We start from the raw sequence: 16843 nt of genomic DNA on the forward strand, positions 1-16843 counted from the left end.
GGCATTTTACCCACGTGCTCAACTATTATTTTTCTAACATATTATTCTGAGAAACAATTGTTTTGTTTCGCACTTAAAATATAATATTTTTAATATTAATGTGTAATCATATATGTTTTAAGGGAAGAAACAGATACTGTTACCAAAAATAAATTAGAGAAAAGGAAGGAACTTGTTATATTTATTATTATATTAAATTTGATAAACTTAGACAATTTCAAAAATGTAAAAGTAAAATTATAATTAATATAATGTAAGAGTAATATAACTTGGACTTATTGCAGAATTTAGTGCGGTTATATAAACTAAGGAATTACGTGTCTATTGTATGTCTAATACTACGTCGATGAGAAATTGCGAAAATCGCGCTAAGTGAGCTTTGACGGATTAACCCCATCTTCCAATGACAGAGCGTGGTAAACTCGTCGGCGGAGAATTACTCTGCACAGAGACTGAACAAGTCAAACAACTCGAATGACTCTCGACAAATGAACGTTAGAGTTTGCTGGCTCTTGCCCCCGCGGAAAGTAAATACAGCCTGGGAGTTATATGTAGTTGATTTTACCCAACAAAGCTACAATTCGATTGCTCAACGCTGCTGTCAGTTGCACGTGTCTTATGTTGTGTCTTTCTCTGTCTTATACGTAGCTTCGCAAAATGCTAATTTGACCGTGATTTTATATCGATGTTCGCTATTTGTCAAGTCCGCGTAAAGGCGCTTGCAGCAATTCGCGCACGTATGTGGTGCTGCTTTATGCGAAAGAATATTTTATAGCTCCTTGGGTATGTAACTTAGTCTCTTTGCATGCATTAGGTAACGTCGTCGACATGTCTACACGGTGTGTCCGAAATCGCATCATTTTTCACAAATCTTGTGAAAAGTCAAGTTAAGAAAGATAAATATGTCAGTGTCGTAAGATCGATAATTTTTTGAATTAATTTGATCGAGAATTAAAATTTTTAAAAAGATTCATATTTTTTAAATAACTTTATAATTAGTAAAATTTTATTTTGTATAGAACTTAAGGATATATTGAAAATTACAAAATATTAAAAAATTGTGGAGAATTGATATTTAATAATTTCAGTAGCGATAGATTGATATTTAAGAAATTTGCATTTTTCTAAAGTTTGTATTTTGAATACTGTCTATTCATATATTTGAATTTCCATGTAAAAATTTTTAGTATTTGTTGTTCATTAATTTTTTTTTTAGTTATATATTCAATTAGTTCATAAATCTAGTTCATAGATCTATCTTTCTGGAAATACTCTTTATACAGATACATATCTATTGAGTTTATAAAAAAAGGAAATAGAGATAGCACTAGAAAAGATTGAATTGGCAAAACATTGGAATAATTTAAGTTTTTATGCAGAGAATGATATAAAACTCCATTAACTCGATTGCTGCGTCACGAAATATCAGTGTTTATATTTATCAAAATTTCTTGGTTATACGCTTGATAATCTAAATTAAAAAGATTTATTTAACAATAAATTTATTAATTTTAATAATTCTGTTATTGTATATATGTGCAAATAAAAATCGTGTCTTTATGTTAGATATTATAAATGATATCTTCATTTAATGAAAAAAAAAACCGATGATCACTAACTTGAACTTCATGTAATTTAGTTGAGGGTATAATACACAGAATCATCTCTCTAATCAGTTAATTGCGTGATTTCTCGCTTGTAGAAAAACAAAATTAGATTCGAAGAAAGGAAAAAAGAGTAAGACAAATATACCGCATTTCCGCAATGTGGTGAAAATGTTATCTGGTTAAATCATTAACGTCAACCTAGAAGACTGCAATACGATATGTGCGGTCCAGTATGATCGATAGAGAGAAATTAATTAAACAATTCGTTAATATTTTATCACTCTAATATGATAATGCATAAGTATATAAATGCTGATCGCTTTAATCTGTTTATTTATTCGTGACAAATTCATTGATAAATGAAATTCAGCATTGCTGAATGCAATATATTTATGGATGTGATGCATAATTCTTTAACATCCCATTTATATCGTTATTTAACCAAAAATGTTAAGCGAGTTACGCTCGTCCGTCGAATGAAATGTTAACTCAATGCGACAAATTTCATTATTGAAACCACATCGCGCGTTGCAGCTATCGCACGAGGGGCGATTTTACGCAGTTGCGTTTTATTCCGACGGACGCGATGCAGTTTCGTTTTTATTTCACCCGGGCCGGTATAATGGCACCCTTCAAGATCAATCTTCTTCTCACCTGTCCGCGGTATTAGAAATACCGGATCGTTATTTTACGGTTCGTCCTCGCTTTGTTCAGGAATTTTTTTTTGCTTGCGTTTATAGTGGTTTGTGCATGTGTGTACGTATGAGAGCATCCCTCTCACAGATTTTTACTCTCGACTTTCTCATTTTCGCGGAGGCGATGATGCGAGAGCCTCGTATGTCTCGCGATGATTATTCGGAGTGATCGAGGGAGGTTTCCCCCGGGTGGTGCAAACTCAACCGTAAGAGATTGCTCGGCCTCTATATCTTCCAGCGCGGTTCCTCACTCGTTATCTGCGAATCATCTTTTTGTCTGGGCTTCTATCCTGGTCGTTGTCCGCTTTTCTGGCGCGCTAGTCAGTCAATCGGGAAATTTATTCGTTCCCAACATGCAACTGCTGAACGAAGCTAATGGTTTGAATACAAAGATGTGTAGTTGATTTCATACTTAGACCGTAGTAATATACTTTACAGATAAGAAAAAATAGTTTAAATTATTATTAACTTGCGTGCAATATAATTTTTCTATACTTTTTGCATCTTATCTGTTTTGCGATTTTATATTTTTATATTACTTTTTTTAATTTGTTCTTACAAGACAGAATGATTATATTTTATAAAGCTTTCTAATTAATAAATGAGTTTCTTCAGTAATTAATAAAATACTTTCCCTTTGAAGATTCGGTGATTCCAATAAATAAAAATATTCGCGATGATATTTTTATTAATTGTGACAACAGCTGCACATTCCGTGAATGAATAATGACGTGGTATAATACATTATTCATGATCGCTCTAATGTAACGATAAATTGAGCCGCAATTGTCCCTTGCCACAACACTATACGTTGCTGAAACAAAATATTTGACAAAAAGATTCTCATTCGACTGTCCAACCGAGCGTCTCTAATTTAATTGGCCATGATGGAGGGGCATTGAGACAGGTCAGTCCGCTGTGAAAATCGGATGTACCATCCCTGATATCCCTTCAGGGAATGGAAAATTCAGTTATAACACCGAATATCGTCGTGTACTTTTCAGCTGCGGTTAGTTGTGAATAATACTCGTCACTCTGACGTTATGACTAGATCTCACTCAATTTAGATATATACGTCGCTACATGCTGACGCTGTTGTTAAATATGTGAACTTTAATATTGTTCCGCGCGCGCGCGCGCGCGCGCGTGTGTGTTTGGGAATTTAATTAAAATTATAAAAAAATAAAATCGTATTGTTACGAAGTACGGGATCTCGTAGTCAGTTGGCTCTTTCGTTAGAATTAAGCCGTCAGAAAATGTTAAATTTTACGAGAATATCTCTCATAGAATAAAAAATAAGAAATTAACTGCGGAAATGTAAATTATAATATGCTTTGCGTAAAACTAACACGAGATCAGATTTAAAGTCATTCTCGGTCGCTTCCATATGGATTTCGTAAGCGAATCACTTTCGTCCCTTGTAACTTTGCTTGTCATTCAGCATTTTCATGAGCAACCATGTGGCTGGAACTAACCACGTTATCCACCTTTATTTGGTGTTTACACGCGGAACTTTGTTCATCGCCTCATTTACACGGTAACCAAGGATACCATCATCACGCACCGCTTTCGCTCTTTCTCTCTATCTCTATCTCCAGTGATCTTTCCATCTTTTTCCTTTTACGCTTTTGTCTCCTTTATTCAGTAGTTTCTATTCCACGCACTCTCCTCTTTATCTCCGAGGGAAATATTAGCCGCGGGCATAGCGACGTTAAAGGGGAACAGTTAAATTAATAATTTTGAAATTACGAAAGAGAGGAAGAGATTGGTCTCGTGGTCTAGGTTCCTTTGTGAATTACAGTTTTCCAGTCGATGTAAAATTACGGCGAGCAAATGGAAATCTGAATCATTGACTTTCGGAAAAATCGATTTGTCTGCAGGTGAATGGATTCACCTGATAATTTCACACTGATATTATCATGCTCATATTACATGATTGAATATTTAGTTAGATGGAATATATTCGATTATAAAATAATACGATTACTTTTACATGCATTAATTTAATTAAGGAAAATTTAGAGAGAAAAAATAAAATTATCTATTCGACAAAATTAAATTGGTAAATTATTTTATTATATTAAAATATAATATTTTAAATACATTTGTAATGTGTAAAATTTATTTTTATTGTGTAAATATTAAATAGCCTTTATTTAAAAATCAAATTTATTTTTATTAGTTCATTAATGTACATATAAGTAACAATATAAGTACAACATTATTCCAAAATATGCTATTAATTATATCTATATAAATTGTTATGAAGTTTTAGTTGTAATGTTTCAGTTTTATCGATGTAATTTTTTCATTAACATGATTCTGCGTAAAACATATACATTGACGCGATTAATCTCGTCAATAACTGTAATTTTTACGCGTTGATCTAATGAGAAACGAGATATTCGGACACCTCGTAACAGGGTACCGACATCGACTGCACCTCCTCCCTCCTTCCCCCCTCGCGGAATCTTTGCGGCACCTGTAATTATGGGGCCCCATTTCGAAACGAGCCTCGCTGTACAAGAGTGAGGCCCAACGACGATGGAGCTTGTTATTGGCAACGTAAACAACACGATTATCTTCTTCCGCAGTGGAACCTGCCAAAAAAGATTCTATTAATATTTATGACGATCCAAGCGTACAATTCGCTTCGACACCCTACGGAGAAGTTAGGCTTGCCAAATTATGCGATGGGATGAGTTATAGGCTGAGGTTGCAACGTGCGATCGTTGGTATGCTTTCATTACCATCGGAACATATCCGCTATGCTCGTAAATGAGTGATGAAGATGAATGTGAAGTGCATTTATCAATTTTGTCAACATTGCGTGGCTCGTGCCTGTAAAAATCATTGGACAAACGGATCCACCCCGATACTTAAAAATAGTCTAACAATAATACTATAACACTCAACAACTTATAGCTATTCCTAGAATATAATTATTTTGATCGCTAGTTAGTTGAATTGGCAGTTGAAATGGTTTATAAAAAATTATATCATAATTGTAAAAATTTGATAACATTAAGTTATATTATAAAATTTTGTTTATGTGGAAGAGAAATAAAATTCTGGGTATTTGATTTTAATGAAATATAATTTTAATAATTGATGGAAGAAAAGTATCGAAGTAACACACCCTTCTTCTTTCTCTTTCTCTCTTCTTTTTCTCGATACAAGTACGCGAATATATACGGGCATGAAATTTATTCGACGAAATGCAAGCTGCATCATACAATTTCCCGTGGGCTCAACAGCGTTTCTCTTTAATGATATTTAATAATGCTACACGTCATCCGGCATCATCATGAAAAAAATGGTATCTTTGCATCGGGGTCAACGGCGCATCACACATTCATTCGAAACATTTCATCACGAGTCGAGTAACGAGTATTTTTTTATTGCATCGAGAAATCGCGCATACGGTAGATTCGACATGTGACGACGATATTTTATTTCGACGTATCGTACAATATTTTTTATAACTGTCATTGGATTTATGTACGAAAAGCAGGATCCAATAATCTACCAGGATGGATAGCCGAGAACTCACTGTTATTGATACGATGGTACATTTTATTCGTTTATATATTTGTCTGTTATAAATTTTAAAACGGCGATGTTTACACAGCCAGTTGTATTTATCTTTAACGCGTGTATATCTCCATACTTTTATATGCGCAAATGTAAAAAAAAGCTCCGAATTTATCTCTGTGTGTAAATATATTGAAAGATGGATTAAACAAAATCTGATTTTCCGAATAATTAGACCGCCGCTGAATTATTGTACACAACGCGCATTCGCGCTGAAATATATATATATTCCCAACAGCCAAGAATGAAGTTTAAATAGCGTAGAAAATCGAGTTTATCATTTTGCGAGGTAATAACGTTCTGAACTAAGCGCTAGACAAATTGAAGAATGAGTATATTAATTACGTCATACTCTATTAGGATTTACCGTAGACGCTGCCGCCACATTTTCGCATTACGAGCGAAGTTCCGCAAAAATAGGGGGACATTAAATTTCCTCCGGCGACGAATTCCGGGTTAACATTCTTGGAACGGTCGCTCTAACGAGCTCCACGATAATAAAAGTGAAAGGCGCGCGAGCGCGAGTCAGTCTCGGTCTTGCCGTGCGCGTTTTCCTTGTCGAGAAAGGGGTTGAAGAAATTGGCAGAAAGGAAGGAAGGAAGAGAGGAGAAAATGGAGAGAGAGAGAGAGAGAGAGAGAGAGAGAAAGATACCGGTGCAATGCGCCATATCCTGCTATCTCCGGGCGTCTTCTCAACATGTTAATTGTATATTTGAGGTGAAGCGATAAATAAGGCGTCGTCGGTAGCCGTGGAGAGTCTTCATTACCAGCTGTAATATATAACCGTGGCCCTGCGGGGGCATTCCTGATTCTCGAAGCGAATTACGAGGTGTCGAGTATGTACTGGGTGACCCGTAGAAACCAGATTAGATAGACATGATCATTCTGCGAAAGTCGCAATCAATAATTTTGTCGGCTCATTCTTTCCCGTTAATTCTTGCGCGATCATCTGGTCCTCGGGTCGAGCGTTCCTCTTGTTGCACGTAGAAGGATGTATAGGATAGGGACTGGGACGTTACTTTAGCCAGTCGACTTTCGCGAAGTCGCCGCGGCTAATCGCGGCCAGGCATCTCGGGTTGTTCATCGTGCCTCGCAGCGTTCTGGATAAGGGCTCGCAAGAAAGCGAAATCGCATGTGATCTCGGATACATCGGTTTTGAAGGCGGTCCTTGTATAGGATGTTCCAGGTTTTTCACACTCGTGTTTATCTACGAACTTTTTGATTGACTTAGAACAATTTTTTCTCAACAAAATCTCAGAATGGTTTTTACTTTTATTAGAGAATATAAATTTAGAAATTAATGTAGTATACATTAAAGAGAGAATAAAAGAGACTACAAATTAATACCTTATTCTTTTTTATATTTAAGATAAATTTTATAGAGTCTTAATTTAAGGTACGTTTGTAGAAAGATTGCAGAAAGAGATGACGTAAAATTAAATTTTCTCTTAGGAAGATGCAGTCCTGATTTAATCAAAAGATTTCACTAAAAGGATTAGCTTGAAACACTTTAATGCATTTCAAATTCAAATTTACATTTAAATTTAATTTTTGCCTAGAAAATATTAATTCCAAAAATTTTTAAAATTTATACATGAACATTCCTGAAACATACTGTATACATGTATCTCGACTTTCAAGTCTCGAGTTGCGAACCGGTTTTCTCGGCTTGATTTTCGACACAAATTCCGAGTCTCTTTCAACCCTCTCGATTCTGATAGGGTTCTTACGCATTATTTTTGTCTTCCTTGTTGAAGCGAACGAGCTTTTATTCAGAACACGACGTGGTGGATAGTGACGGCACGCCTTCCCAGTGTCAGATTTTATTTATCTCATGGTGGCTTTTTGTTTCGTGCTAAATACTCCAGCGTTTAAGAAGACGGTCTTTCCCGATTTATAGTCGCCGTCGTTGCCTCCAGTTCTGCTTTTTGCTCCTCTTTGTCTTTCTTGAATCCACTTGTACATTTTGCGTAGATTCTTCAGGATACTCATCTCATGTTTTATCCGTCATCGCCAGCTTTTCATTTTCCTCAAAATATACGTCGATCGTAAACTTAAAGAAGTAACGTTAGAATTGTATTATAATAAAAATTGAACACACACATACGATAAAATTTTCGAAGTTTATTTCAATAATACTTTATTTCATTCTGTTTTAGATAAATATGGAAGCGGTGACTTCGACCGATTACGATTCCACGAATCTCAGCAAAAATTTCAATCAGGTCGGCTTTAATACCTATAATTACTCGCAGTTTGAGGAGAAGTATAAGCCACGGCAAATTTTTAAATACGGTGACGAGTATCTTGAATATGGGCATAGAATCGGTGTTAATGAAAGATTTGCGCGAACGAAATATCAGGATGGTTCGAGATTCGATCAACGATATTCACGTAGCCATTCTCAGCCAGAACGGCAGCATCACTTCTCGCAAGAGACTCGTTCAAAGTCCCAGGATTCTCGCGAGCTCACGTTTTATCAGATAGACCCACCTATGAAATCGGAAAATCCACGACAACACGACAAGTCGCATCAGAAACTGAAGAAGGATCTGACCTTTTACGAACTCGATGGACTCCCGTCCGGTCAGGAGAGGAGGGATAAATCCGAAGTGTGCAAAGAGCGTGCTGATAAAAACATCAAGTCCCATGATAAGTCCCTCGCTGGTGGTCAGGAGAGATCGCAGGCCGCAAAGCATGGTAGGCAGAGCCATCAGGAGCAGCAGAAGATGTTGGCGAATGCACCAACATCGAATTATCACCAGCTAAACCGATCGCAGTCAGATCTCACGGAGTGTCAACTGCCGAATTACTACGGGCACCGGAATAATCCGTACATCGATCCGCCTAAGTATCGACAGTTCGACAAGCCGCCGCGCTATCAGGAGACTCCGCTAAGATCAGAACTACCACCCAAGTATCATGCCGATCCGCCTAAGTATGTCGAAGTGTCCAGACGGCAAGACGACTTTAAGAGGATCCAGGTAAGCCGTAACATATAAGAAGTTCTTATTCGCCTGTAGAATTTGTAAGAGTACTCCGAGACATTATCGAATGATGTAAAAATTAAAATATTAATAAATTAATTATAATGTAAAATTTTATTATATTATATTATTTTTACAGTATAATTATCTTTTATTACGCGATATTTTTAATATAAAATAGTTTGATAAATTAAATTTCGATACTTCTGAATAAATCGCGAATAATTGTTTTCTGATATTCCGTGACGAATAAATTGAATTTTTTTCGACGAAAAACTTGAATTGGAAGAGGCTGTCAATCTCGGTTGCACTCGTCATTAGTATTTCGTTTTCTCAACGGCACACGTGGCAGTGACCGGTGGGTGAACGATGAAGCATGCATGAATCATAGTACTACACGTCGACTACTATGTCGCGTTATCATTCGGCAGGAGGAGAGAGGTAGACGACAAGGAGGCGGAGGCGGCAGTGGCGGCGGCGGCGGCGGCGGCGGCAGCGGCATCAGCGGTGGTGGCGGTGGCGGTAATTCCAGCGCAGGAAGGGGGAACATCGGCACTCATGGCGCCGAGACGCCCTCTAATCTGGCCAGTATCACGCCGACCGCGCGAGAAGCGACACGCACCGCGATCGCACGACAACGGCTCTCCCATAAGACGTGCGACGTGCGCAGCAATAGCAACAACAATAACAATAACAATAACAACAACAGTAAGGAAAACCTGTTGCAAGAGACCGGCGTTGATTGCGAGTCTCGGTACCATGTCGAGTCATTAAAGAATCATCAGCATCATCATCATCATAACCATCATCATCATCATCATCATCAGCAGCAGTATCATCAGACTCACGGAATCGATAGTAGCAACGTTGCTAGCGATATCGTCGGTAATGTTTTCCCAGATGGTGATGGTGGTTCATACGGTGAAATAACGACGTGTGACAAGTATAAGGGCACTGGGTCGGAATCGAATCGGAGCAGCAGCGGCGACGGGGTTCAAGGTCGCACGAGCGACAGATCCATGCTGAAGATCGAAAAGCTATCGGGGAAGGCCGCTCTGCACAGCAGCGGCGAGTCGGCGGTCGGCAAGTGTGGCACGGAGAGAATGAAGTCGACCTCGCAGGAGGTCAGTTACAACAAGCACGAGGGCAGCAAGGCCAAGAGCCACGATGTTGGGCACGGTTACAAGGTCGAGAATCTGCGTTACTACGGCGAGCTGAAGGGCTATGCCGACTTCAAGGCTTACGGTACCGTGGATAAGCAACCGGCATCCGTACTCGTGTCCGCGCACGAGAAGTCGCATCTTCTCCACGCTCCTACCTCGTGCGAGAAGGGCGACAAGTGTCACAGTAAGGCATCATTCTCATCCGCGCAGGGTTACAATCTGGCCAAGATCGGTCAACAGACGGATAAGAGTCATCATGGTGATCACTACTATCATAGATCATCACACTCGAAGCCACCAAACGCCTATCAAGTGTACCAGGAGACCAAATACTCGTACAACGTGAGCGGGGTGCCCGGGACGCCGGCGCAGGCCAGCGCAGCCGCGGCCTTCTTCGCAAGGTCAGTGTTCACTCAATCTAGCGAGTATGATAGCGCGTCACGATAGCATGTTGACGACGCACCTGCTGACGCGTTTGACGTGAGCGTCCCAGTTACCGTGATGCCTCAGTTCTTCCGGTATCGCGAACTTTAGCCAATGTCGAATCGAATATGTTTGTAAAAAGATGAAATTTAAGGGGTTGCAAAAAAATTGCTTCACGCGTAAATCTTTATTTTTCTTACTTTTGCGTTACTTACTTTGATATTGCGATAATTTCTTTCATGAAAGCTTAGAAAATACATCTTTCGCGAATAATTAACAAATTTTTTTTTTCACTTTCAGATTATGGAATAAATTCAATTAAATATCCATTTAGTTTCAATTTATTGCAGTCTTTTCTTTTTTAAACATTTTTTAAGATATTAATAATAATTAAGATATGAAAATGAAAAATATAATATTACATAAAAAATATCCAATCTTTATAATGCAAAACATTAAATTCTTTGGAATAAAATTCCAAGAATTTAGCTGAACCGTATTGCTTTCTTAATCAATTCTATATGTTTTTAAAGACTTTGAATTTCATGGCATAACGACGTACGTTGACGGCTGATGGTAATAAATAAAAATGAAAAGATGGCAATTTTATTGAAGCGATTCGTACACGCGAAAGTTTATTGCGGCTATTACATGATTTTTGTTTGTTCGAAGAAATTTATACTCTCGTCTTATGTCGCGGGCGAAGCGATCAATTTATAAGACGATAACCATATATATCTTATATTCCGTTAATGTATATCTACGTGATTAAATGTAAAAAGTCGAATGCTAGACATTTTTCATCGTTATCTGGTCTGCTTCTTGGAGCGTGAACGCAATCGAAGCACTGCTCGCGATACGTTAGCAAAAGAATTATTTATTACACGAATCGATAGCTTATCGAGAAATCTACAAATTTTAAACTGGTTCAGTCGAGTATTCTCAACTCCAATTTTAATTTGCCTATTGAGAGAACTACAACGCATACGTAACACAGCAAAGCAAAATCTGAATACATGCAAAAGCTTCCTTTTCCTATTTTCCTCTTGAAAACACCGCATGAAACAAGTAAGGATTCTATTGTCTTTCACGTCACCTTCTCACTCATTTCGAGCACGCTTCTCCGCGTTTCTAATGTGGATAATCATAATTATATGAGCGCAGCCGGCTGTAGAATGACACGCAGCTTTAAACTTTAAACCTTGTTGTTTCTTCGTCCCGCGACTAGGTGCGAAAGCTCAACTCCCCCGACTCCTCGGTCTTATAAAGGGCATTTTCGTTGCGCCATCCCCATAGAGCACGCATACGGGACCATCCTTCCTAGTTAGGCTTGGTCTCGCGCTTTGATCTCGCCTCGCGTATTTTCGACGTTCCTGTATGAAAGCACACTTAGTTTGCGTGCGAAAGCATGAATACAAGTACGAGCGAGCGTAAATCGCGTGGTTTACATGCGAGGAGAAAGCTCTTTCTCCCTCTTAAGGGTTCCGCGGTCACAGCCGTCTTTTCCCCTTAACCTTAGGCGCGACCTCAGCCCTTTAATAACCTTGCTCATAGCTCGTGGATATTGTAAAGCACAATGGCATTCTTGGAGGGTCGGCCCTCTCTCGTACATCCCATCTTCATCTTTCCTTTCCTCGCTCTCTTTCTCCCGTTCTTATTCGCTCTCCGTTCCTGCGCGTATGTATGTGTGTGAATGTACAAAGTGCGCGAGTACGTGCGAGTTATTAGCAGCGGCTAATTACGAAGTACGCTTAATAACGACGTGCGTCGAGAATCGAAAGTTTTCTGGTCGAGACGGTAGGAGAGAGAACGCTCGAGGGAGGTCTCTCCGGTTAGCGCTGGACTTCGGAACGCCGGCAAATTGTTCAAAGCGAATGGAACTGTTATTATCCGGATGCTCGGTTATCCATGCATATAATAAGCCCGGGCTTTCAGCGAACGAGCGCGACCGTGGTGGCTTTAGGCTTACGCGAGTTTTAATAGCGTTACAGGCAAAGCAATGATGTTGGCTAATCATCGGGACATTCGACAGGGATGCAGTCGCAATCGGCATGACCAAATTGAACGAATGTATGATATATAGATTCGCCCTTTTATCTTGGTTTAACATCTGGCGTTTCCAGTCATTTCGTATATCAATAGTGAGCGTCATACCTATTGCATATTTCCTCTTTGAGAGAAATACAGTTATAATATTAATCTTTCAATATTTATTGAAATATCTTTTACTTGTTACAGAGATATGTATCATTTACTCTTTTAATGTAGTTGGTAATAAACGAAGTAGAAAGTAGATATTATTCAATAAAATTTCGAGTTTTTTTTTTTTTTATTAATTTGTTAATTTTTTGGAATTTTTTTATTTTGACGACATTTTTTTATATCAGCAATTTTATATCATAAATATTGCAAATCCAATGAGTAGTAATGTATAGCGTATTCTATTACAAGTCGGTTAGCCAACTTATTAACGTATAATAGCGTATAGCGGGCGTTTGAGCGATCGTGCCTCGTGTTCCAATGATTTCAATGCGCTCGTGTCGAGACAGTGGCGCCTGTTCTTCACATAGTGTCTGTTCAGTACTTTCTTCCTTTTGCTCCTTAACGATTCCTTAGAACGAACAATTACCATCTCATAGGAAGTTGTCGTGTGACGAGAATTGAAATTAATCTCGTTCGACGCGTACATTGATGATTGCTTTTAACTCTCTAGGCTAATTAAATTACAATATAACTAATGTTAATTAAACTACAAAATTAACTGTTTTCATTTATTATCTAATATAATTCATACTTTATTACTTTTTTCCATTAATGTTAGTGTTAACTGGCTGATATGTTAAAAGCTAAGTAGATGCAAATTTAACATTCATATAGTAAAATTACATATTACAATTAGCAATGAATACTATATCACTAGATATTTTTTCACAAAATCAATGAAGGAATTGAAAGATGTAATAGTTGCTTTAAATAGGGTGATTTATTTACAGATATAAAAAAGTTGAATATTAATAGCTTTTTTAGAACATTTGTTCTAATTTTTCAGTTATTATTTTAAGGTTTTTTTTCTACGTGTTTCAATATGAAAATGAATTTATTATTGTTCAAATTATTATTTCATCATGGCAAACTTCTAAAATTCACTATTTTATTCGATTTCATGAAAATAATTAACTACTTTGTTTTAACCGTTTTCTCGTTCTCCAAACCGGATATAAATACGTTTCACGAGCATGGTGAGAAGTTGCCAAGAATGGCTGCGCTTTTTTTTCCAAATTTCCTCGCACTCCAACTTCGATGGAGGTCGATTTCCCGATGGGCTCCTCCGTAGCCTCTCGTAAAGTTGAAATTTCAAAACTTTCGCATCGGAGTTGCCGGTCTATACAAAGCTCGGGCACATGGCAAATAAAATTGACCTAGGCTGCACATCCCTCGGTACTGATGGGGAGAGGGAAGAAACGCATCGTGCGAAGAAGAGAAGTGGAGAACGCGAGAGGATAAGGTGAAACTGAAGGCGGTGGGCCAAGTCTGCTCGTATTGTTAGCCGTCGTGATTTTATTGCCCCTTTATATTGCCTCTGCGATACTCTCACTACCTTTCTCCTTCTCTCTCATGCCACGCTCATTTTCCTCTCCTCATCTCTCCTCCATCTATCTCAAGTCCATCGCTCTCTCTCACTTCCGACCTTTCGCCCCGAGGTCGCGAGAACCATTTTTACGAAGTAGCTCGTCTCCCGAGATGTAACCCGTCTGTTCGCCATTCCTGAAAATAGCAATCTCAGGAATCGAGCGATAGTTGGGAGCGTTCATAATCGAGCGTCATAATCGAGAAACGGGAAATAATCTGGCTGGAATGCGAATCTGGTTGCGATTGTGAAATCGTAATCCAAACAGTGCAGGTCACTGTGTAATGAACGTTAAAAAGTGCGGAGACACTTTTGTGTTGCCCTTTATAAACGTATTTTGTCTCTCTTTAGTACGATTCTAGAGTCGAAAAGTTATCATAACAATGTAAATGTTACGCGTTTAACCGACTACTTTGAATGGGATTTTATTCGCACGTAAGATATTGAAGAGACGGGGAATTACTATCCTGGAATCACGGAAAAGGAAGAAAGTATTTTCAGATTTTTCTACAAACGCGCGTGCGAGGCGTGCAAGAACTTTATCCTATATACATTTATAGTATAAAAGATTTTCGTTCTCGAGCCTTAGCGTGGGCAACGCGATAGTACGTTGGTATCTTATTAAACGTACTCGGATAACCCTTAATTAGGCAGATGGGATGCGAGGGACGAAACGTAAATACGCGCCTGCACACATATTGCTTGTGGAAACGTGTATCCTATTTAATTTGAAAGCTGAGAGAAGATCGTTATCTTATTATATATGTCTTATATCGCGCTTGTAAGCGACAATAATTATTGGTACGAGAATGAAAAAAATCACGTGCCATAACATTACTCAATAGGCTATAAACTCATCGATGTAAAACTTACAATAAAATATTTTGAAGTAATATCAGAAATAAAAATCAATATAGTCCGTTGAATCGAAGAGATTTTAATTCTCGGACATGAATATTTTTTCTATCTTCAAGAAAGAAAATTATTATTATTTCCGTTATAAAAGTTATGTATACATATAGATATACAAGATGTTTCAGATATATTTCACTTTTCTTCCAACTTTCCAACTTTCGAGTCATAAAATAATGCTAATCGTCTCTGCTTTAATATAACCCCGATGGTATTTTTTTAAAGTCAAATGCACCAGAAATGATTCTTACGATTACTTAACTGTTATTTGATGAGCAGCCGATCTCCGCGAATGATCCGTTAATAGTTGACAACGAGCCTATCGACAATCCCGACCACATCCTGGGTCACCGGTGATCCCCGGACTCTTCGTTCAACAGGTAGCGCTCTCTCGTATAGCCTGAGTTCGTCGGCGACCCAGCCCTCTCCATTATATTCATATCATGTAAATGCGCTCTACCGCGCTTCGGCCGACTCCTATTTTCCACCCCTGTGCCAAGCCAGACGTAAAGCTATACCAAGGAAGAGAGAGAGAGAGAGGGAAGAAGAAAATGAAAGAGAGAGAAAAAGAGGGGGGAGAAGAGAAAGAGAGACAAATTTGAAAAAGAGAAAGATGAGAAATGCTATTTCTGCTTTACATTTATTCTAATAGGATAATACCAGCTGTCTTGGCATCCGGACATAGCGCCTCGTTTGTCGTAATAATCCCTCAGTTATATCCTCGTCCGCGATACCATTCGATTATCTCCGTCATCGACGATTTGCTTTCTCATCTCTCTTTCTTCGTTCTGCTTCTTTTTTGCCTTTTCGTCTGCGCGTTGTAATTGAAGAACTAAGTGGATGGTATGTTACGTTAATGATCTCTGCTATTACATTTATGGCTTATCGGATCTAAAAATTAATCGATATAGTCGCAACATCGAACAGTGAATTAATCTTCTAACTGATTTGATTTCGGTATAGAGGCAATTATTTAAAGGATTATTTAAAGTCGCTGTACGTGCTAGTTAATTATTACGGATGATCATGTAAAGTTTTTGGATTTTTAGATATATATATTTTAGATATATAAAATGCTTTTCTTCTCTATTTCTCTCTAGTTTTAAACATTTAACAACTTTGTTATAATTTTTTTCTCTTTTATGATCTTATTTGCATCTTTATATCTTCTTTGTATCTTTATTAACATTATCTATATTTTTCTTTTTATCATATATTATCTTTCTTCATTTTTCTCATGTATAATGTTTTGAGAGGATTTTGTTTTTAATATACGAGAAATATATATTTTTACAATTTTACACACACACACACACACACACACACACACACACACACGCGCGCGCGCGCGCGCATGTATATATTTAGGCCATAATTATGTTCTTTTTTGTTTTTTTTTCTCTCTCTGTCTCTCTCTCTCTCTCTCTCTCTCTCTCTCTCTCCTTATTATGAATAAAAGAAAATATGAGAACTGGAAACAACTTATATCTTATCTCTTTTACTCTTTGCTCTTTTCTTTCTTTTATTTAAGATTCTTCTTCGTTTTTTCTTCATTTATACATCAGTAAATGTGCATATCAACTTGTCACGTATATCGTCATCATCATATAATTATATAAGTGTTACATTCGTAGTTAGGTTCTTCTTTATATCCTTTATTGCATCTTATTACATTGGGCTGATTATATTAAACTAGAAAAATTTCAACGTGTCATTCCTTTAGAATTTGATCTTTAATTAGTAAAAACCAATATTGAACGCGGTTTTTTCTTTTAATGTGCTTCTTTCACACTATAATTTAAATAGATGTCATTTCTATCCTTTTTAGTTAAAT

General features: G+C 37.6%; 1 protein-coding gene across 2 annotated transcripts in view; it reads left to right on the forward strand.

Annotated features, from left to right (window-relative positions):
* LOC105432315 (uncharacterized) overlaps window positions 1-16843 on the forward strand; it is a 321362-nt gene that overhangs the window by 106916 nt on the left and 197603 nt on the right. For both annotated transcript variants that reach the window (XM_089085420.1, XM_089085419.1), the window contains 2 exons: window positions 8056-8880; window positions 9315-10447. In XM_089085420.1, coding sequence (XP_088941546.1) covers window positions 8056-8880; window positions 9315-10447 — 1958 coding nt within the window. The remainder of the gene's footprint in view (window positions 1-8055; window positions 8881-9314; window positions 10448-16843) is intronic.

Source organism: Pogonomyrmex barbatus, unplaced genomic scaffold (genome assembly GCF_055798465.1).
Source record: "Pogonomyrmex barbatus isolate J1 unplaced genomic scaffold, ASM5579846v1 scaffold1, whole genome shotgun sequence".
NCBI classification, from domain to species: domain Eukaryota; kingdom Metazoa; phylum Arthropoda; class Insecta; order Hymenoptera; family Formicidae; genus Pogonomyrmex; species Pogonomyrmex barbatus.